Source organism: Falco cherrug, chromosome 1, assembly GCF_023634085.1.
Source record: "Falco cherrug isolate bFalChe1 chromosome 1, bFalChe1.pri, whole genome shotgun sequence".
Lineage (NCBI taxonomy): Eukaryota > Metazoa > Chordata > Aves > Falconiformes > Falconidae > Falco > Falco cherrug.
In genome coordinates, this window is record NC_073697.1 from 58,067,534 (window position 1) to 58,092,016 (window position 24,483).

The 24,483-nt window shown below is 35.4% G+C and overlaps 1 protein-coding gene across 11 annotated transcripts in view; it reads right to left on the bottom strand.

The window, feature by feature from the left end:
- The window catches only part of FRYL (FRY like transcription coactivator), a 185,837-nt gene that overhangs the window by 77,921 nt on the left and 83,433 nt on the right, over positions 1-24,483 (bottom strand). For 8 of the 11 annotated variants that reach the window (XM_055715557.1, XM_055715549.1, XM_027797290.2 and 5 more), the window contains 15 exons: positions 21,244-21,383; positions 20,693-20,789; positions 18,217-18,296; positions 17,651-17,731; positions 17,002-17,170; positions 15,837-15,929; positions 12,647-12,745; positions 11,063-11,164; positions 8,228-8,272; positions 4,928-5,031; positions 4,187-4,295; positions 3,133-3,219; positions 2,299-2,470; positions 1,453-1,585; positions 1,093-1,200 (listed from right to left, as the gene is read on the bottom strand). In XM_055715557.1, coding sequence (XP_055571532.1) covers positions 1,093-1,200; positions 1,453-1,585; positions 2,299-2,470; positions 3,133-3,219; positions 4,187-4,295; positions 4,928-5,031; positions 8,228-8,272; positions 11,063-11,164; positions 12,647-12,745; positions 15,837-15,929; positions 17,002-17,170; positions 17,651-17,731; positions 18,217-18,296; positions 20,693-20,789; positions 21,244-21,383 — 1,619 coding nt within the window. The remainder of the gene's footprint in view (positions 1-1,092; positions 1,201-1,452; positions 1,586-2,298; positions 2,471-3,132; positions 3,220-4,186; positions 4,296-4,927; positions 5,032-8,227; positions 8,273-11,062; positions 11,165-12,646; positions 12,746-15,836; positions 15,930-17,001; positions 17,171-17,650; positions 17,732-18,216; positions 18,297-20,692; positions 20,790-21,243; positions 21,384-24,483) is intronic. The other 3 variants (XM_027797298.2, XM_027797293.2, XM_027797294.2) reach the window with 1 other exon arrangement.

The window sequence follows — 24,483 nt, forward strand, 5'->3', positions numbered from 1 at the left end:
AAATAATTTTCAAGTGTGACAATCAAGTCGCACATATAGGCACATCTTTGCACGCATCTGAGCAACCGCCTTAGAGCTGGGGCACAGTGTGATGTACAGGTTATTTTCTTCAAATAAAAATGAAAAGAACAGATTATTTCTGCAGATAAAGCAGCTTTACTCTGGATAGGAGAAAAAACTCGCAAAAAAACCCCTTTGCATATATGCTTAAAAATACGTCTCAGCTATGGTAGAAGAAACTTATCTGGTACTGTATTATTACTTAATACTTCATGTCTTTTATGTGATTTTTGACACTGAAGAAAAAGTGTTAGAAACATCTTATTCTCCCACACCACTACCTTTTTTATATATGTAACTGAACACATTATATGCAAATGAATTTATAATTTAAAAGCTAAAAGCTATCCCGTATTTCCGCGCTAAGACCATTCCTGGATTAAAAATTAAAAAGGAAGGTTTATCACTCTAGTAATACATAAAGACCGCCTGCATGTACCACAACTACATATTCTCACTGAATGCTCAGTTTACCCACCTGCAAACACCTGGCTGTCCAGTTGTCTCAACTACTTATCAGTACTGATAAGGCACATTCAAGTTAAATTGAGATAAGAGATGGAGGAATATGGGTAGTGTTGAATAAAAAAAATGGAAAAAGGAAGCAGGATTAGTAGAGAACAAGAAAAAAATTTTGCCATTAAGTGCCCGTCTCCAATTTTGGTAATGTCAAATAAGAATGCCTTTATGATAATTTACAGTAGTAGCAATAGGAAGGAAAAAGAAAAAAATATAAAAGCTGAAAAAAGTATGATAGTAGTAACAAAAAGATAAGACAAGTTCAAAAAACAAAGCAACAGAAATTCCTACTTTTCAAAAAATTATCTATAAAAATAAGTGGAAGACCTTCAGAATAGGTTTACCTCCCGCTACTCTGGCCAGTAACACTTGACCAACTGCAAAAAGCAGGCAGGAATAGGAAGAATGGATTTTATGTGCAGCGGACTCACACTATATAGTGCACTGATGAACTCTTATACACACAGCATTTAAAAAGAAACATCACTAAGAGCAGAATTTAATTTCCTTTACCTTGCAAGCAATTCAATGAGGTCAGTCTTGCTCATGCCATCTGGAATCAGTCTTGGGATAGCAGCAATACAAGTTCTGAACAAATCTATCTTAGGTTTTCTCTCACCCCTACAAAACCAGTTTATAACCAACAAAACAACAGGAAAATCTACTTCAGTACATGGCAAATATTTTCAATTTCATGTCAAAACTAAGGAGCTAACAAAACCTGTTATAATTAATTAATTAAATTAGCATTCATTTAATAGTCAAGAAAAAGGCCAACAATTTTAATGCATTAATGATGGTATCTGCAACATTCTAGCATAAAAATAATGACATATAACTGTGACAGTGACAATGCTGTAATTCAGTACATACGTAATCATGTCTTCAGGTTCTTTATTGGACATCTGCACACTAGTCATGCACATGGGCCTTCCAACTTCTTTGTCCAAATGCCTAAGAATGCTATCTAGTGCTTTTCTGACTTGAGGGTAGTATATGGACATTCCTGAAAAGCCAAAGAGTTCCGATCACCTCTTTCATTTATTCTCATTTCATTTTCACATTTTTAATAAAACGTTTGCCACTTACTCAGCTTCGAACTAACTTCTTCTTGTACAAAAGTTGATATGAAATACACACTTTAAATGTCAAAAGAAATAGATGTTAAATGAGTAGTAGTAGGCATTATATGGAAGTAGAACTTTCTTTCAGAAAGATCATAAAGAAGCAACCATTAGTTGCTTTTCTGTTTTCTCAACTCTGAGCATTTTAGTTCTAGTTTAAATTTTACACACTGAAACAGTCCTTTAGAGATGACTACCTCATCCACAGAAGATCAATACAGCACAGGGATCAAAACTGTCTTACTCCAGCTGTGGGACATTTGGGACATTCTAGAATGACATCAAGGGAACTAAAATTGCCACGCTATTTACGACACTAATTGCACTCAGGCTTCTTTGTGCTAATCTGGCAGTGCGGAACACTTAAAAAAAGCCATGGATTTGGTCTCAGACACCAGAAGGTCAATATTATTGTCTAGCAGCCCTCTCTAAAGAATCAAAGCAATTCTGTTAAAATATACTATGATTAGATTCTTGTTAACAATTAAAATAAATACAGAAATAAAGTTTAAAAAAAACCAACCCACTGCTTGAGAATAATTGCGCACATGCATGCACATATTGGAACGCCAACTTACAAAAGAATACAACATACCTATAACTTTTGCTTCCTCATCTGTCAGCGTTTTATTAAGAAAAATTTTCTTCACACGCAGAGTATTTCCTGAGGGAAGAACAACTCCTGTTGTTGGCATTGGTGGTTCACCATCTTTCTGCTGCAAGCTATCTGCTATGACAAGGAAGACTCTGAGGCCGATATTCATCCTCTTCAATAGCAAAAAAAGGAAGAAAAAGGAAAGAGAAAACAGAAGAAATTGTAACATTAAAGTAACACAGATGAAGCAAAACACAAACTGCATTTTCCCCTCTTTCAAACAGACAGCAGTATAGGTCCAGTAGGACAGGTATTATTTAAATGTTACATATTAGGGTAATGAAAGTAACAAGAATAAGAATAAAGTTTAAGTCTTCAGTGTCTCCCCATAACTGACTCCAGTTAACTGACTTGGCATAGGCTAATATACCAAATACTTTATAGTACAGAGCACCAAAGGACTTAATATGAATCTTGAGAATGACAGATTGCTTAAACATCTCATTTGTTCAGTTGGGTCTTGAACCATAAGAGCCAGGTAAGACTTCTCTGAAAAAAGGCTTTACAGTTATACTGTAACAAAAATTCACACCTACTTACTGAAATTATTGTTGAAAGGAGTCTGAACTGTAGTACTGCTGCTAGCTCATTCACCAGAAATGAAACAGCAATTGTGCAAACTACAATTACTTACTTCTTTAGTTTTAGCAGAACACCCACTCAGATACTTACTACTCTGCTTACATCCTGGCTCTAAAATAGTTAACCAATTTCCCCTCATAAAATCCCCCAATGCTCTGTTCTCACTGTATGCAAGTAATGAGCTTTTTTTACCTCTGGATTAATAGTGAAGGTTTTAGGTGATTTTCCAACACTAAGAAGATCAAATATTATTTCTTTCATCGCAAAATCCAAACGTTCCTGTAAAGGAAGACAGATTGATAAAATCATTTCTTTTCAGTTAATAGGAATAGTTTAATTTCATGGCTTGGAACAGGTGCTGTCAAAAAGTTTAAAAAATAAAAATAAAAAATATTCCTTTTTTCCTATTCATTCTTATGACTTAATGTTCCTTTTTAAATATAGTACAATTCAACAAGCTCATCCCCTGATATGGTTGAATCATTTCTCTTGAAAAAAATTCCCAGACAATTCTGATCAAGTTGAACACATTTCTACAAATGAGCTGAACTGTTTTAAATACCTAAAAATTAATGATAAAAACAGGAGCCCTAGGAAACAAATATTAACAGTGAAGGGTTGAGTGTTTTGCCTCGTCCCTGTATGACCAGAAGCAAATTGCTTTGGAAGTTGAAGCACAGACAAGCTATCTGCAAGACAGGAAAACATGTCTCTAATCTATAAGGTTATAGATGAATGAGAGTTTATCTTGTGAGATCATATCCTGCATTTTGACATTAAGACACCAGAAGAACCTAAAATAATATTAACCATAATGCAATACTAACTACACACTAATACATGCATTGCATATTTTTTCTGTCTACAGAGGCTAGTTTCCAGGCTAAATATAAGTGGACATTACTGTTCAAATGCTTTGTCCCTTATAAAAATATTAAGATGGGATATACTAAATATATTAGTGGATTTATATATATACACATACACAAACACAACAGTGCAATAGAAATGTAAATAGTAAACATTATAATGTTCATACACAACAGTTATTGAAGTTTAAGTAAAATAATTTTCCCACTAGTAGAAACAGAATGAGTCGTTTCATTTTTGTAAGTATTTAGGGAAATTCTACTCAGGATATAAGACCATTACCTCAGTGCAAATACTTCAAAACCTAACCATAAACTTACAAGTCTTCCAAATAATGCTCATCTATTCTTATAGCTCTACCTAGGCTTATTCTTACCTGAGCAATGAACTGAATAATCTTCACAAATATATTCAGAGGTGTGTCTCGTGGGACCACACTACGTGATCCTTTTGGAAAAAGTGCTGATACAATGCTCATGAGACGGCTAAAGAATTTAGAAACAAGAAGAAATTAAAAAAAACTTTTAAAACCATCTTTTTAAATAGCATAGATGTTACAGTTCAAATCTGGAAGTGTGTGTGGAGGTGTTGCTACTAAACAATGCACAAAGAAGCATTAAGACAGGTAGGACCACCTATGGAAAGTACAGCCCTCTACTGACACAGGCAACAGTATTCTGGGCTTATTTATAAAGTGACCAAGATCCTGCTTTAAACTAGTTAGTAATAGTCAGGAGGAGGGGCAAAATCTGAAGGACTATTCTAAATTCTCGTTATACTAATTTATACTTAAAACTTTTTCACTTCCAGCCCATACTTAGCAATGGCCACTTCATACCCTATTTGTTCTGGTACTGTTAGTGCCTTTTAATTTCAATACATTTCCTACTTCTTACATCTCCATCCTCTTCTATCCCTGCAAAGACAATTGTAGACTCTATTCTTTCTCCTCATCAAAGTAATCAAATTCTTTCGCTTTCCTCTGTTAAGATGAAGTCTTTGTTCCCTTGTTTATATGACTAGATCACTCCTGAGCTTCAAGATCTCTTCTGATATCACTAGTGGGAAACCCCCCTCACCAATCAATAGTTTAAACTCCTTTGCATAATAAACTTACCTTTGAGTTACAGTGTTGCTTTCACATTTTATTCTAATAACATAAACCCACAATAACCTATACAAAGATTCCAGTGCAACTCGGGACATTTTGGGATCTTTATTCTGTAAAATAAATGAAAAATACAGTTACTGTTGCCTGTGAGACACTCAGAAAATTCTGTTATTACTCTTTTGACTTTCAGGAATAGTTTCAAATTTTTTTACAATGAAAACTGATGTATTTAATACCAACTACAAGTTTTAATCTGCTTTTATGAAAACAATCCTGTATTGCATATTTGCAATACTACCTGAATATTTAGCTAGTAATTCCACATTATTTTACAGCAGAGTAACTAAAAAGCAGATATTCCTCTTAAGATGAATACCAAGAGTGTACTACTTACAAGAATTTTTCTCAGAAAGCCATTAGTAACGAATACCTACTTAAAGCAAACTAACTCTAGTTTGCCTAAAACATCGGAGTAGCTGCTTTGGATCAGGCACAAAGTCTAAATCCATCATTCAGTTTATGACAGCAGACAGTAGCAAGTGCAGAAGAAAAGAACGCAAAACAGGGCAGGCACACAAGGATGCTTCTCCGGGTATGCACCCCAGGCTTCACCCAACTTAGTCATTTCCTCTGGGCTGTATTAGTGTTTACTCACTTCCAATGGATTTTTATTGTAACAATTAAACTAGATTTCTCTTGAATTAATACAAAATCTTGTGGCATCGTTCAGTTTGAATTATACACTTTATGAAAAACAATTATTTTTTTTGTCTTAATGCTGCTACTAGGAGTTTAGCTTTATTCCTCCTAGCTCTTAATCTGTGTATAATAGTAACTAACCAACATTCTTTGTACTAACTCCAGCAATCCCTTTTCCTACTAGGGATTCTTGGTGCATTTATGATCTTGAACTGTCCCGTGAGATTCTTCAAACCGGCCAACAGTATGAGCTTATGAACAGAGTAAGTGATTCCGAGTTGTCATCATTTTAGACACTCTCAGTCTCAAAAAAAAATCCAACAAAAATCAACAAAAAAAACCAACAGCACCCCAAAACTACACCTTCCCCATCTGCAGTGAATTCTCTCTGTTTCAAGACCTAACTATACAATGGCTTAAGCCTAAGTAATTTCATATTTTGTGGCCTCTACCACAAGCCAGTGAGTCAGAATAACAGATTGCTTTGCCCTCCCCAGACAAATGGTGTGTGATTTCACAAATGGTGTAAGTGGATTTAAGATCACACTGTTTGAAAAAAGATGGTCTCATCCTCAGTTCTCTCCTCCACAATCTCACTGCTCTTTTGTATTGACTCTAGCAGTAAGAAAGTCCAACTCACAGCAGTAAATTGATCCAAATAATTTCATGGCCATGTCTGTGCAACAGACTATATGGAGGAGAGTAATTTGGACGGCATTAACACAGGTGGGCTGGGACTACTGGTTTTGGCAGCAGCTTAGTTGAAGAAAGGCTAAAAGCCTATGACAAAATCACAGAGGCAAAAGTGGTATTTCACAGACAAATAACATACATGACTTTACCAGAATATTAGACGTAATAACCTAACCCAGTCTACATCAGTGATAATGCTGTTCTACCCTCCCTCTTCACACCCATCAATATATCCCTGCAATCACTTCTGAATTAGCACACCTGCAACTAGGCAGTGGATAGATTTAGGAAGGTGATCTAGACAAAATCTAACCAGCAAAATATGACACCTGTCCCTGGTTAGTATTCAAAAAGATAGCTGTCCCACTGTCAAGTTAATTTACCAGCAGTGCTACTGTAAGGAAGAAGCAAACACTCAAAACTGTATGAGAGGGTGATTTTAATCAACTTAAACAGCAAAAAAGTCATCACATTTAATCTGCAGGCCAGCAGTTCTCCATGTTCAAAGTAGGCTGGTGAATTCGTTGGTAGACACACTACCAAAGTCTATCTGAAATGCGGTGTCTAGAATGGAGTAATGCTTCAGTTTTCTTATTTCTAATATTCTGAAGGGGAGCTTAATTTAGAGATCTAAAGAAAACCAAAAATTTACTATTAGCTTTCAATGGTCTAATAAAAAAAATAAAAATGGTATAGGTAGCAGATTATCTCACAATGCATTAACAACATTCTATCTGTTAGGAGGTTTATCATCCAATATAGCTACTTCTGATTAGTTATGACAAAGTTGCTTCTTTGCTTAAAAAAAAAGTATAAGGAGGCATTCACCTTTTTAAAAGGGTTACAAAATAAATACAGCAGTACTTCTAAATCCTTCAGCACTGAAAATTTTTGTTATCTCTTCCTGTAATTAGGAACTATATATACTAGAAGAAAATGGCTTTTGGGGTCTAATTTATGGCACACTTCCTGTACACTTGGTGTTAATGTCAGCATTCCCTTTTCTCTTTGATATTACTGCAAGTAGAATACAGTATATACGGCTATGTAATTCACCAGCCTGGCTAAATTTGAGTCTTTTTTAGCTGATGCCTGTCAGATTTGAAAGCACTCTGGGTTGTTTGGGTTGTGGTTGTTGTTTTTTTTTCAAACACAATTTTGTTTAAAATCCTAACACTTTTAACATGAATTATATCAGTGGATTATGGAATAAGCTGTAAAAATTATATCTCTGTTACAAACCCAAAAAAGTAAGAGCAAATCTACAGTGGTTTTACATGATACATTAAGATGAGTCAATGAAACATATTTCAATGAAGGCAAGAAACAAAATAGCATTTTTTCCATGTTAGGCAAATGTAGTCACTTACTGAAGAAAGTACTTTTTAATATTGATGTTAAACTTTTCTTCTGTTCTGAACTAAAACAATGTCTACTTTTTAAAACCTGCAAAACCAACAGTGTAAAAGTCTTTCAAGTTAGTGCACTGCAAGTTGTTATAGCATATCAGTTTCACATTTTTTAATTGTGAAAATGTTTTCAAGTTTGCTCACATGCAAGACACTATTTGAAATGAATTAACAGAAAAAAACCATACATCTGAATAGGTAATTTACTTCCAGTTGAAACATGCACTGCTGTTCAGGAAAGCCAGCTGTGATATTGATACTCAAAGTTACATGTTCACCCTCAAGGAAAAACTGATGCTAGATAATTTTCTGATCTTTCTCCTTTACTCCCTGGCAAGAAAAAAATCTTTGAAACATTATCTATTCTTAGTCCTGTTGCTTATTAAAGTACTGACAGCAATTTTACCAAGAAGGGAAAGCACAAAATACAACAATTAACATAAAAAACCAAACCAAAATATTTACAGGAGACAAAGCAACAGTTCACATCGACATATTAACTCACCTGAAGTGTTTCTATTTGTTTTCTGATACTGTTGTTAGATGGCATCTAAATAAAGCAATGTGAGACAGCAAAACATAACAAACATGAGAATGGAAGGCACATGCATGTTAGATGAAAAAAAAGCACAAAAACAACAGATAGCTGTCTAGTAAGGACTCTATTCAGTAGAAATACAGGCTTTGCTATAGTGGTAGGAAACATTCCTCCAACTTTCTTTTGTGGTAACAGACACTAAGGTTAAACTGTGAAAAAAATTATTCTTTTCTACCCGACAGTGGTGCAGAACGATAAAGACACTTTTCTCTCCCATTTCAGCAGCTTTCTTAAATGTTCCTTCCTCTCCTTGGAGGAGGTGGTACGGATACCACAACAACTCAGCTTCATCCCAGAATCTATCAGCTTTCTGACAAACCTGCTAGAATTAACCCATCTAAAAACTAGTAAAAAAAGTAAGCAAAACGATAACACTGACCCAGCGTTACTGCCTGCTGAACAAATTCAGTATTTTGCCTACGCTACAGCGTGTAGAGAAATGCCCTGCTGGGCTCAATGCCGAAAAAGCATCCCAACTGCTTTGTGGGACACAAGGCCAGCTATACATATACCAACAAACCCTTTGGTACACCTCTGGTCTAAACTGACTCTTACAACTCACTTATCTGCTATTTACATCAGTCCGGACCCCTACGTTTCCTCTTTTCAGCAAGACTAGGATGTTTGCCTCCTATAATAAGCCTGCTTTGATGTAATGTGCACCAAAACCCAGTACCAGGGCAATAAACATTGCTAGCACCGGACTGAGATTCAGAGCACCCTCAGAAACATTACCAAGTACAACATAGCACCGAAATACTGCAAAGTAAGGTAGGGTATGAATATACTTATGCATCAGGTACTATGGAGCAACTACAAAGATGTGAGCTTTCACACCATGGCAAACGGGGAATTCCTTATTTCCGTCACCAAAGCGTGACCAGATGGCGTTTATTGCTAGGAAATGTTTGCCCAGGGCAGGCACCAGGGAATAAAGTGAGCACCATGAATCCACGACCTACATTACCTCAAACCTGTACTCTTCACAGAATACCCTGTGACAGAATTTAAGTGTTGTCATTATTTCAATCACTAATTTGTTAATTTTAACCAACACAGTAGTGGTGGATGAACCTTTCCAGTATTTTAAAGTATCTCCCAGTAACTTTCAAAATTGCTTTATTAAATAACAAAGACAGTAGAGACAATAGATTTGGAATCCTTATTGCATTTTAAATACTTAGGTAACTGCAAATCAAATAACTTCAGTCATTAGAAAAATCAGGAAATATAATGAGGAAGGGGAAATCTAAAAGACTAAACTGCTGTGAAATTCAGATTTATAAATTAATGAGATTACTTATTACAGAGTGCATGCATTTAATTAGCTTCAGAAATACAGGAACACATTAATTCGTAAGACACGTGAGAACAGTGGGGGTGTATTTTTCAAAATTAAACTCCATGAATTTCTGAACACAGTAGACACCCAAAAATCCAAATAATATTTGGTGGGCCAAATTAAACCATGCCATAAAATATCCTAAATAACCCATTGATGGCACAGCATCATAACACTGCAAATTCTGAATTGCAGAAATTCATATGTAGAATTTCTGCTGAATAGAGCCTTACAGTAAATGTGTTAAGCTGTTAGTGGTTAACAAAACTAAGTAAAATATAAAATGCATGCTCAGCAACTACCAGTTAAACTTACTGGCGTTTATAGTTTTAATACATCCATTATCAGCCAATGGACATTATGCCAGAAAAATGCAACTCCTGGATTGTAAGAATTTTTTAAAAAGCTTCATAAAAACAAAAGCAAAAGCAGCCTCCATAAGCAAAATAAACAACAGAACAAAAATTGCGGCAAATATTGCAAAAGAACTGCAATGTTAGATGATAAATATACAAAAACCCAACAAGCAACAGAAAAGTGTGGAAGATGAAAACAAAATGACCCTTAAAAAAACAATCCAAGCAGCTAAACCTGTTTGCTTTTGACTTCATGCTGGTTTACATATTTTATTAATAAGCTTCGGAATTTTCACTCTTACCTAACCAGAATGAATATTGTGAAAGTGGATCAAAGAATTTATTAAAATTATACATTAGGGAAAATCATTAACTATGTTAATCAAAATTAAGGAAAAACCATGTACAACAATTAATGCTATGATAAAGTCACTAAAACAAATCCCTAATTTTTAAGTATCTTGATCTCTTTATCAACCAACTCATGTTTACAATGCTATCAACTGAAGCCATGAGTTAAAGGGACACTGTAATTTTTATTTGGAAAATACATATCACAGGCTGTAGATATAATCTTTTCTGGACTCCCAATTAATTTTCTATTTCTTTGGTAAGGGAACAAGAAAGAGAAATTTTGCATTTACTATACACATTCTACTTAGAGGAGCAGACAAACCACTTATTTTCTTACATATAATTTGCACATGAAGAATTACAGTTTGTACTTTATTTGGCATAAATAGCATTTATTAGCAGATAGTTCTACAGATTTTACTTAATAAAACTGATAGTCCCCGGGGGGGGCACATTTATTTCCAGCTTTACATAGCATTACAAAAACTTAGTAGTAAGTTTAACATTAACGGAGACTTAAGACATTTGGTTTGGTTTTTGGTTTTTTTTTTTTTTTTTTTAGGAAAATAGTTCGCAGTGTCCTTTTAAACAGCCAAATATTCACTGTTTATTTGGCATGAAAATGCTAAAAACATATTGGAATAAATGCTATCAATTTGCAACAGTTCCTGAATTAAAAAGGATTCTTACCTTTAGATGGGACAAACAGTTCTGCAGGAAAACGTGCCAGTTATTTAAAAAAAACTGTTTCTGACTGACACACAACAGGCAGGTGATCAATGGATACAAAGCCTATGAGCAGGGGGAAAAAGAATTGATCAAATTGCTCTTTGCAGACCTATCAAGTCTTGTACATTGAGAATGAGACACAGTCGGTCCTTGTTTCTCACTCTCATTTTAGCATTGAACGGCAGCCTTCCCCTGCACTAGGACACGTGTGCCAGGCATGGTGTCCTAGGTATAACCCACGTGCTATAAGAGCTCATGGTGTAAGACTGTGGCAGCAGGACCATGGTGAAGCTCACTCCCTAGCAAGGCCTGATCTCAAATATCACCCTTCATACAATATCCACTCTTTCCCTGCGACCACACGACCCAATTCATGGGGTCCTACGTGCTGGGAGAGGGAACCATCACTAAGCAGAATATTCAGGAAAAACATCAACAACTCAGTAAAAACCGAGGCAGGCTTTAGGTTGTCAGAAATGTTGCTTCTACGCAAGGTCTGCTTTAGGAAAGAATGAAGCACCATTTAATAGTCTGTGAATATGCTGACTAGCATGACTTTTCTTTGCTTTAATAGCATAAGATTTGTTTGAACACCACATATTTCAGCAGAATGAACAATGGCGATAAATTTCAAATCTGACTGCAGATTATCTTGTTATGAAGCAAAATTTTAAAAATTAAATTGTAAACTTAATGTAACAATGTTTCTGACTTCATAAATAAAATTACATGGTGAATACTAACATCAACTACTTTATGTTCTTCTTACAGAAGGAGTTTAACCATGTACGATGACGTGTGCTTTATACGCTCAGAATACTGGAAAGTAAAGCTTGTCACTAACATGAAAGTGAGAATAAATCATTTTAAATTCACTTGCATTTACTGAATATACCAATTGTAATGCAAAACTTAGGTCTACATTTCCAGCAAAGTGGAGTGAATCAACTTGAAACATGGCTGCCACGGTCATCAATAATTACCAAGTACTGCATTAATAAGATATTTAAAACCTTGCTAAGATGCTGGTTTAGGGGAAAAACTAGTCTTACAGGAAAAAAACCCACAGATAATTTATATCTGAAAGAGATAATAAAAAATATTAGAAAAAGAAAAAAAAAAAGTGTATGAGGAGGGGAAAAAACAGGCAGAGCAGGGCTATTAACAGGCCATTATTCTGCTGAGGAAGTCTTGTCTGACACTTCCAACTTTTAATTTGTCATCATCTAAATAACACAGATTCCCTGAACACAAGTTCTTTTTAGAAGAGACATTAGGTTAAATAACTCTGTGCTAAAACCCACTAAAATAACCAAAACCAAGCATTGTTTTCAAGACAATCTCACAAGTGAGATAACAGAGTACATATCTTGCACAAAGAAACAAATCAAAGCAAACACACATAGACAGTGTGAACTTAAACATAATCTAACTGAGGAGTTAATATTTAAATTAATACAGCTCTTAGCTTTTCCTCATAAAATATACTAGCTTAAAAGTCTAAGATGAGTAAAATGGAGAAGTTGAAATATTTCTTTAAAATACCAGTGAATGCTTCTTTCTTGAACTCAATTCAAAGGTAGTCTGATAAAGCATCTCCACAAAATTTTTCAAACATGGCACATTCACTTCATTTTTAACAGCCTATTAAAAAAAATACATAAATGGGTTTAAAAGTTTATATAGAAGGCAATTTAAATATACATTAAGATGTCCATGAAATCAAGAACACTCAAAAGTTAAATCTCACTTTAGGTAAGTATTTGAGTGTATGTATCTGAAATATAAACAGAAGCATAAGAAATCATGTCATACACTACAACCATACAGTTGAAAAAAACCAACACAAAACCACAACAAACACAAAACCCATTAAGAAAACTACTATTCTAAGAATGTGGCCTGTATCTCATGCTTGAAGAAGAAAAAGTATTTGGAACTAATTAACAAATAAAAAATACACTGAAACTCTTTATAAGCATAATTTCATATTTTTCAAAAAATAATGCCCATAACTTTCTCGTTGTTCCCCTCTTTAATGCTCCCCTTTTATGTGCTCCAGTTCTGCAAACTGAAAACTTAGGAAATGATACACAGGATTACCAGCCAATTAACCATGTAAGTTGTCTTTGATCAGCTTTCAGAATTAATGGAACAAATACACTGAGCCCTACACCTTTTTTACCCACTCTGTCCTTGCATACAAAATAGCCTTCCCTCCACAAACCAGGCAGCTACCTTCTTTGTCAAAACCTCTGCAAACCTGTATTTATCCATTCCAACATTATTCTCAATGGCTTTATACTGTATTTCTGCTTTATTTGTCAAATCGGGGTGTGTTTGAGAGGGAGTTGGCTTTTCTGGAAGAGATCCTCTATAGTCAAAATTTCTCTATAATATGGGGTGGTGGTGTTAGTTTTTATTATTCAAAGTTATTAAAAGGTATGACATGTCCACCTTGCTAAGAACACTGTGAAAACATGATGAGGAAGCATGAAAAATAGCATTCAATATCTATGTAACATATACAAATCCAAAAAAAAGCAACCTGTGAGAGTAATTATGTTTTAAGTTACTTCCTACATACCTCCAAATTATTTATCTTTTGCTATTCTTAAGCTATGGGTTGATCAGTACCCTACTAGCTCCATGAGAAATTCATTGTTGCCAGCACCACACTGTTGCTTTGGGATATAACCTTGGGTTTACAGATCAGTCTTAACTTCCTCGCTGTAAAATATGCTGTTATCTGTCATACCTGCAGGGTCTAAACCAGGTCAAGTTTTTTAAAATGCCTGAATGACTAAGCAAGAGAATACAGTAAAGAAGTTACAATGCTGCAACCTAACAGCTTCCTCACGTAAGCAATTTTCTGTATCCAAGATACAGAAGAATCCAGATTAATTTCCTTCATCTGCTTCAAAAAGATTCAAACTTGCCTCTCACATCTTCCAGGAGAAGGACTAACCCTCTCAGCTGCATCTCAGTCTAGGATGGTGCTCTCCAATTCTATTTAAGAAGCCTCATTTGTATGAAATGATTAGACTCAATGACTCTGAAAGAAAGATCAAGCCTCCCTCCCTCACCAATCGCTTAAAGCACTGATTCAGGCTGTGCTGGTAGGAAGCAATCCATAAAACACCACACACACTCTGCACAGCGGTGTGAGTGCTGCCATGGTTACCAACGAATAATCCCAATTCCCAAATGCTGCTTCTCCCTCATTACTGGGCATGCTGTTTTCACTATTATTTAAATTATGATTTTGCAAACTAGTATTTGTATTTACCTAAATGCAAAGTACTTTCACCATGTACCCCCACTCCAAATGCTGAGCAACTATGGAGTTCAAAACAATAAATGCATTCACTTTTCAGAAGGACAAGAAATTGTTCTCTAGAAGAATATAAGCCCAAGTAAGATCAAGACTTCAGTCAATAAAGAGCTACTGCTAACACCACCTCTTTGTGGTCATGCCTTAAGAAGAAAGATTGTCTCCTGTCCCATTTAAAAAAAAAAAAAACAAAAAAAAACAAACAAACAAAAAAAAAAACAACAAACCAAACACAAGGTTAAGACCAGTGAAGGGAGAGAAGCATTTCCCCATAGCTCAGGGCAAGGCAGATCATTTTAAAGAGGAAGCAGAGTTCAGAAGGTTTTATGTTTCCATTCCTATGAGCTTGCTTAGGCAGGACCCCCACCCAGCATGCTCATCTTTGTAGATCCCGTTCCACAAAACAGGATCCACGCATCCCAGGTCTCCACATATTGCAAGATATGCCCCTACGATCAGTTGTAACATGGAGCCATGATCTGCCATTTTTCAGGACAGTGTGCCAAACACACCATGGCCTAGCATCTGCTAATACAATTATCATTTTAGACAACAAACACAGCAAGTATCCATCTGCTACAATGAAACTTTGAGTTCATGGTAAATGGTCAGCTTGAGGTACACCCAGCTGTCACAACTTCTTGTTGACCTGCTGACCAAGCTGTACACAACTGAGCAAAGTAGCCTGGGAAGAAGGGGGAGAACCTGTCCTGGCTAAAAGTGTTCTCACAAGCAGCGTTACAGGCACTGTACATCCAAGACTGATGATATCGAGGGTTTTTTTTTCTTGTTCATGGCTGCTGAGTAAAATTTCTTCCTTTAGATTTAAAACACATACCGGAGGGAGATGACTGACTGCTCTTCCACTTGAAGGATTACACCTAGTGGACACTCACCTTTAGAAACAATTTTTATTTAAATAGCCAAAAGCTACATTCCTCCTCCTTGCATAGGAGTTCACACACTACCTTATCTGTAAAAACTCTCCTAACTGTAAAAATGTTACATATCTCAGTTTATTCTAGAAAGAACTTAAGAAGTTTCAGCTCATAAAGAAAAGACAATGGGACCCTTAAGAGAACAAATACTGAACCAAGGAAATTTCAAGTTTTCAGAGCAAGTATAAAATGACAACAGTGCCTTTATCAACAGTGTTGATAAAAGGGTCTAGAAAACAGACAATTATAAGCAGTTCTGAAAAAAGACTAGAAACTAGCTAATAGACAAATTACACTGGCACATTCCCCTTTGAAAGATTATGTAGCTACTTGGAATTTACTTAATAGTCTCTTTCAATCTGTAAAAACATAACATTTTGAACATTAATGGAAGTCATTTCAGCAATGAAAGCCTAATTGAAAGTGAGAGGAATAGTGGGGAAGAAAAAAACCCAATACTTACAGCAGCCACAGGGATGAGAATTTCCACAAACAAACCAGCAAGTGCATGCTTTATATCTTTATCTTTTACTTCCAGGAAGTATTGAGCACATTCCTTTGTAAGGAAGCATTAGAAAAACATTTAGAAAGAAGACAAGTGTCACTATGGCATAAAAACCACCAGCAGTATTGCATTAATTGCCAGTTTGAATTTAAAACATGCAATGTGTTTGTTAGTCTTATATTCCTTGACAATGCCAACTTTACAAAATATTAGAAACTTAAAAACCTGTTTCCCCAGCAATTAAAAAGAAATCGAAAGGAGAACATTTGTAATACCAGAGAGCTACTTACTTCCTACTTGGAATATGAAGAGTACTCAGAATATAAAATAATATAAGTATGCACATTTTCCTCAGATAATTCTGAAGTTTTAAAAAATAAAACCTTATCTCTCTTGAAATTATTATAAAACATTTTTTTAATTTTTATATACTCATTTTCAAGAATACTTTGATGCAAAGAAAATCTTACAGAAAAATAAATAATTCATACACATGTTTGCACACTCCAGTATACCAAATTGTCAACTCTGGACACAATCTAAAGCACCAACGTGTATGTTAGCTTTTTCAGCATTGAAATCAATGTCAATGGCTATTCAATAGTTCCTATAAAATTTGTGACCAAGTTGCAATAACTTCAGTTACTGTGGAATGGGCAAGTTATTCATCAGGACAACTTTTAATCCATGAACAAGAGAAGCAAAGAGATTTTAAGTCTCTGAAAATTAACTGAAGTGTTTTTTCAAACAAAATCATTTCTTGGCATCTCAGCTGTTAAAAAAAGATATATCAAGTAATTTTTTTCCTTTAACCCACTCCTTTCATAAAGACAATTATTTGATTGCTATCCATTTTCATTGAATCTTGAATAAGTTAATATATTACAGGTTTGCCATATTACTGAGACAATTGAGAATAGGTTCTCATTATGCTAGGTACTCATGAAGTGTAGAGAAACAAGTGATTCATATCTCTGAGAACTTACAAACTGAACAGAAAAGGACGAAGGATGACACTCTTAATATTTAGAGTGAGCAACTGATCATTACAGGCATCATTGTAGCTTCATGAGTTAAACAATCAAAATCATACTAGTTTCACTTTTCTGTAATAGTAATTTACCTGCATGAACTGAAATGATGCTTCAAAATCCTCCACAGGATACATTTTTACTCGAAAAAACTTCATTCCCATAATCAAACTGATGATACTTTGTACCACATGAGGACTCTGTTCTTTTTGTCTCAGTTCCTTTAATTCAGTGACAAATTTCTTCCTAACAGCTTGAAACCTAAACCAGGGATATACGTGGCAATTATTTGAATTTTTAGTTACTTTTATATGATGTCTATTTGAATCAGTTTCCTTAGGCTGTTAATGAAAACACCACCTACAGTAAAAGAAACACGAGCAAGATGAACGCCGATACTTAAAATCCAGGCATTTAAGAGTGCCTATGATGACCAGCACATTAGAATATTCTCATTAACTGAACAACAACTATTGACTGATACCAGGCCTCCTTTCCCTGCACGTACAAGCAACTTGACAGCAAAGCAATTCAGTATTGCACTACAGAGTATTTCTTGATTTGTACAAATGTACTGTGCCAGAATACGAGACAGACAAGCAGGCTACACCTGAGTACACTGGACACTGACACTTAAGGGGTTAGTTACTGGGGTCATTAATACATGCTCCAATATTGAATAGTCTTTAGGTCTAGAGTGATTCTTCCCAAAATGCAAGAAGAGTCAGAAACTGAACTTACTTTGATTGAGCAAGAACCCCTGTCACTTCTGCATATAAATCTGCAATAATATGCACATTCCCAGTGTTGGTTCCTGAATACCTAAAGAGAAAAAGGAAAAAAAAAGGAAAAGCAAAAGAAAAGAACAAAAGAAAGTGTTAAATACAACTTTATTCTTCTAAACACCACACATGTTCTCAATTACAAACAAGAAGTCTGTTCCATAGCAAGGTGGATTATCACCATAAAACCAACGTGAGTCATGCATAAAATGCACGGGTGACATTTAAAGAGATGTTGTTTCCTTGAGTGGACACAGGAGGCATATTCTGTGTAGGAAATTTACTAGTTATCCAAACTTGGACTTTTCTGGCTGGCTATGCAAATCATTTTGTATCTTCTAAGCAAAATAAACTCAGCATTATATTGAACACAGCTGTATTTCAAGATATGTTTTCAGTTTAAAGATACCAGGGTTCATTTACACTATTATCAACAACATGTTACAGGTGAGGCAAAGGAGAACAATCACAACCACAGGCTGGTAATACACACAAAATATTTTAAAGTACACAAAAGAAACTTACCCTTCCTTATGTTTAAAGTGCTTAAAAGCCAAGTTTAGAACTTCATGTACTAAAGGATCTGGCACTGGATGAACAGGTATCTGAAATGCAGGTATCATTGAACTATATGTAACTATGCATGTATATATATACACCTATGTACGTATGAAGTAAATAAATAAAACAGTACTGTGAGAGGCCCTGTAGAACACTAGTGTCAAAGGACACATCTTCTGTTGGCAATGATACCAAGTTAATTCTGCAATATATGAACATTTAGACAATTTGCATTGGCATTCTCTTAAATATTTTGCATACTGGCTTTCAGGGATTAAATGAATAATAATATAAACAACAGTAATGTAAACACTATTAATTCGTCCTCAAAATTTATCAGACTACATTAACTATGCATCTTTTCACTTTCTACCTTGTGTGGTATTACTGTTACAGATTTAACCTCAAAATGCTATTAATCTCAGTATAAAGGAAGACAAACAAAAAAAATAAGAACGTAGAAGAGATTATCATTTCCATTTTAGACTTTTTCAGATGAAAGCAGCCAAAACACATAAAAATCTCCCTAGCAATAAGTAACAATGTGGTGAGAAACCAAAACCAAGCATTGATTAGAAGGCTCTTTTTTACCGAGGTTCTCTTTGACATCACCACTTTTCTCAGTTTGAAAAGGAAACATTTATTAAAAAAATCAAATATATTCTTTTAAAAAAGCACTATATGTAATTATGAAGTCATAATAACTTTAAAATTTCAAAACAATTTAGGTGGGGACTAGGATAACCCTACTAAACATTATTGCTTTAGACTGATCATGATTTAGTAAAAAAATCTTATTAGAAGATTACTGTCTTGGCTACAGAAAATGAAGCACTTGATGCAGAAAAGTATGAAATTCTAAAGCAATAAGAAAGCTGTTTCTCCAAGAACATCCAATTATTGGAACTGACTACTTACATGCATATTCATACAATAAGTAATATGTAGCCATTTAAGCAAAAGATTTTTGTTCCTACATAGGTCGTGTCTGTCACCCTCTCTCCAGCTGCTCTGTGGATACTACAGAAACAGCTGGATCATGCCCTTTGCACCCTCTAAAACCAGTTTCTAAGAATTAAACAATGACAGGGCTCCCAGGATGACAGGCATATGGATGTAATGTGAGTGTAAATATGTTTATTGATTAAAAGCCATCATTTCTGCACTTCGACTACCTAATTGCAGAAACATTACAGGCAGAAAATACAAACCCTCCCTTAGATAACTTTTAATACTAAATTGACCCAAGGCTTCTTTATGTGGTGTATCTATGTTCAGTGGCCCATTGCAGGTCTTTAGCAGAGGAAAAATTCATATCACGAAAATACCTATCTTGTCTGGAGTACAAGCATGAGAGAGGCTCACCAAGAGCCTCTCTTCAAGATCAAAACTTCAGCATCTCTCCTGACATCTGAATCACTAGCAACGTGCACTCTTATACTCAGCAGAAAAACTAGTACCAGTTCAAAAAACAGAAGCTACCCATACAACTTTGCAATCCTAAACAATGTATTCTATTTTCCCCTTTTATTTTGCACCGATAGAAAATTTAGGCAAGGAGAGAGCATGAACTAAAGATTTTCTGTAAAACACTAACAAATAAGAGTTTGATGGCTTTAATACTGTTGTCTGCATATATGTGCATGCATTATAGAAATATCACTTTGGACGATTGGCTAGTGTCTCAGGGCAGGACAGGCAGCTCTTTTGGTTTATTTTTTTCATTTTTTCCCTGTATCACATATGTACCATATACAACCACATAAACCAAAACCTCCTACAAATTATTTGCAAACTAAACCATAGCCCTTGCCTGACTTGGTATAGAAAGACATTTAATCTTCACGTACCTAAAGGACAAACTACTTTAGTATTTGAAATGTGACATTTGCTCGTCTTCCTCATGTTTCATACCGTTTCTTACAGTAATTTTTCCTCTCAAAAATGCAAGAAAAATGATGCTGCTGAAGCCAAACTCTACCCTCTTGTCCATACACCAATGCAAATATTAATTTGCATTACAGAGTATTAACAGAAATTCCATGTGACATCATCTAGCACTACACTATAAGGCCAAGCAAAATTACATACCCTTTCTAAGTTTAAGTGACATACTAATCTTGTCACTTTATGATTTCACGTTGTATTACAAAACTGCAGACAAAAAGGTACTGAATAAAAACAGGGTTTTTTTTAAAGTTTTGGTTTTTGCAGTACATTAGCAGCTTTGCCTTAGTGGATCCAAGACACATGAACTGAGATATGCAGGCATGTAAAGAAAAGACAGGAGAAGCCAAAGGCTTTATGCAACTCAGAGTATAATTACAGCCTTGTATACGCTCATCATATATATGCTCCATATAAAAATTTAAAGTATATGATCAAAAGTGACATTAAAAGCAAAAGATTAAAAGAAGTTTGTCAAAATAAAAGAGCTTACCTGTTTTAGAACCTCTATTAAAACTAAACAAAAAATGAAATCTACAGCTAAGTCCCTCCTTTCAAGTAGATAATCTCTTTCACGTTGTTGGTCGTCCCTAAAATAAGAAAACAAGAACACGTGTATCATACACAAGATTGAACACAAATATTGTGGAGAAGAGGTATGCATGCACACCTTCCAAGCAATCACTGCTACACGCATATAAAATGATGGTTAGAAAGACTTCGGGGTTTGGTGCAGCACTGACATCTTGCCCCTCTCCTGAAAGGGCCTTCCAATAACAAAAACAATTCAAAAAGGGGCAAACTAGCTTGTAATTACCAGTGGCCAACTTCCTTCTGTGTATCAACCCCAAAATCATTAAGTCACTTCATGCGTATCATCTACGCAAGTTAAACACACTATCTCAAAGAAGCCCATGCTCTTTCTATACAGATTTAGGTAATGACGGTTCCAAATACAAAATACTTGTCAAAAAAGTACAAAGCGCATATTCTTAGAAGAAAGCACAGAAAAATCAAACAGACTTTTCCAAGGAAAACTCTTACCCCTTTGATTTTGTGCTAGACCGAGGTCTATATTCATAAGATTCATCTTCTGTTCCATTTTGGCGCCTGTACCAGTCAAACAAGGTGCGTAATAAGGAGGGGAGACAGTGCTCTGCTACTGAGCTCATAGAGCTTATCAACTGAAAAAAAGTAAGAAAAATAGTTTAGCATGATAAAGCAATCTAAAAATCCTAGAATTATAACCATCCCTTCAAACTGGTTTTTAATGTTAAAAACCATTCATCATGTAATTTTACAAAGTAGCAACTTTAGGTACCATTTCCATCTAGGACAATTAGTGTAAATATGGCACACTAAGTTAATTATTATGATAGATTTAAGCAGACAAAGTGTTTCAAAATTCGCGAGGATCAGAGAATGCTATATTTATACAGATAACCCATATAATACCATTGAGAAAACAGCAGATACTTTAGGATTTCCCTGAATGCTGCCATATGTATTGCTCAAGTATACATACCTTTACATTACAGATGACAGATAGAAGTAAACCTCCTAAACTGAGGAAGTATGTAACCTTCAAAAACATGCCGCTTTCATTATTATACAAACAAATATAAGAGCCTTTTAGATATTCTCCTCTACTTTTAATACATTTGACTGGTCTAGATCTCAAGCTATATGTACTTTCAGCATAACTCCCCTATCAACTGCTCTCTTTCATAAAACCCATGAGTTGTAAAACTATCCATGAAACAGTGGCAATAGAAACCATTATAGAAGGATGACTTTAACAGGTATGAAACTTAAATACTCCAGGCTTCCTTAAACTTAAACTTTAACAGAACTCATCAATGCCCCAGGTTTGGAGAGCAGAATGACTGAGAAAGGCAGCATAAAACAGCTATTAACTCCCTGCCAGGAGGCAGCTGGGAGCAAGCCCATCCCCAAAACACTGGCTGGAAGAGGAGAGTTACCCTGCTGCTCAGTGATGCCATGTATTAATTATCTCCCGCATCTTTCAAATAAGAGGTTTCAATAGAAGCCATGCTTGTGCCATAACATATCTATTACTCACTATTCCAGAAAACCAAGATACTATCAATTCCATTATTTCTTTGTCCTCATTTGAAGCATATTGGGGTGTCAGATGGGGGGAAGGGATAGGGGTAGGTTAACCATAAAGAAACCTCAGGAGGATCTTTTCCAACCGTCTGAATGCTTTACTCAGCTTGTTAACCAGTGAGCTATTCAAGTCACAAGAATTAAGCAGTATTCTTGACTCCCTGAAAAATCCTTTATTATATAAACAAGTAGAGACATTTTCTCAAAATAAGTGAAATCATATTCTTATTCTAGAAGTCCATAAAATTTTAAATCCCAGTATAAAATACAGACTACATATATTCTACATCTGAACAGGAACTAGGTTACATTAAGAAATTTTTACTAGAATAATGAGATTACTTTTTTTCTTATTATTACTGTCTGTCAATAGGACACTCACTAAAAAGGGATTCAATGGAAAAACTATGCATGCTTGCTGCAGGAGAGGCACGCACATTGAGCTAACTGCACAAAAAGATGAAGGCAGTTATTACAGGCAACACAAAACCATACAAAAGCTTTTCCACACAAACACAACAGAAGCTAGAATGACTCTGTAAGCTTGCTATAATGCCTTGCATCTCAGAACAAAGGCTAAGCTTTGAGAATACCTTCATTCTTATACTAATGTATGTTGAAATCTTTGTAACTTGCTTTGAAAACTAAGCATGTTGTAAGCTTGTTCCTTGTGCACCAATATCCATATAAACCAAATATCCAGTCAACCAACTAACATACATCAGACTTCAAGAAGCGTACAGTACAACACAACTCAATTTTACCACTTTGAAGTTACATTGTGATGTGAAATGAAGCAGTGTGTGATGAAAAGGAATGTGTACGAATGAAGATGTTGTTCAAGAGCATTTTCTGATGTGGCAGAGGTATGACAAACTACCTGGGGGGGGGGGGGGGGGGGGAACAACAACTTGGGAAGACAAAGAGGAGAAGAGGAAAGAAGAACTATGAGGAAATTTGAGACACTTGTGGGCTACTGTTAAAACTATTATCCTTCAGTAAGAGGAAGCATCATAAAAACAGCTGCCCAGAGAGGCTGTGGAGTCTCCTTCTTGGGAGACATTCAAAACCCGCCTGGACACCATCCTGGGCAACCTGTTGTAGGTGAACCTGCTTTAGCAGGGCATTGGACTAGATGATCTCCAAATGTCCCTTCCAACCCTGACCATTCTGTGAAAAAAGAACTCAAAAGAGTCATTTGTATTGATAAAGCTTCAACAAAGCTTCACCATGATTTCATGTGCAAGAAATGCCTGTTGCTTGCATCAGCTTGGGGTAATCAAACATCTCTGTTAACTTCACTCCAGCCATGAGCAGAAATCACAAGTTAAACGCATTAATGTGTATGTGGGAGAAAAAAAAATAAAATTCAGAAAGCAGGAAGAACAAAGCTTCCTCATGAGCTCCTAAATCAAGGTATTAGACTCAGCATAAAATAGTCAATGTAACTGGTAAGCCTTAGAATGAAAGCTAAGGCTAAACTGGATGAGCAAGGGATCCATCATCAACCACAGCAATCCAAAATATGTTTTGCCTTACTGTCACTTTCCGTACCCCAAATAACCTAAAGACTGGGAAAATACATCAATTTCTTTTTCTCTAAAAATAATGATATATCAAATACATTGCACAGAGCTGTGTTCATACAGCAACCACACACACAACAGGACCAGAACAGATTAAGGAAACACTTAAGTTTACCCTGTGCTGTCAACATAAAATGACCCCACAAAGCATTTCTACTCCTCTGCCTCCCTTCTGAACTGATGGGTTTATTAGTAGAAGAAAAAGAAGAAAGCTGCATTTTAAGCTTTACTAAACCTTTTCCTTGGATTTTCCTGCAATTTTACACAGCATATTAATATTACTACCCTTCATAAACATTCCAGCAGTTAGTAAATTACATCATCTTCCACAGAAATAAACTATATCTCATTCACTAAAAAAATTGTCATTGGTAAAGTGCTACACTCTGAGACAACTGACGTTATAAAGCATTTTCCTCTTGAAATGAAAAATCAGTTTTACATTATAATTATATATTTCCTGCCAAGTTTTACATTCCTTACATTCTAATGAGAAGGCATTGGAATTATCAGGAAGATGAAATCTTTGCTCATATTTCATAGCTGCTATGAGCTATGAACATGAGCT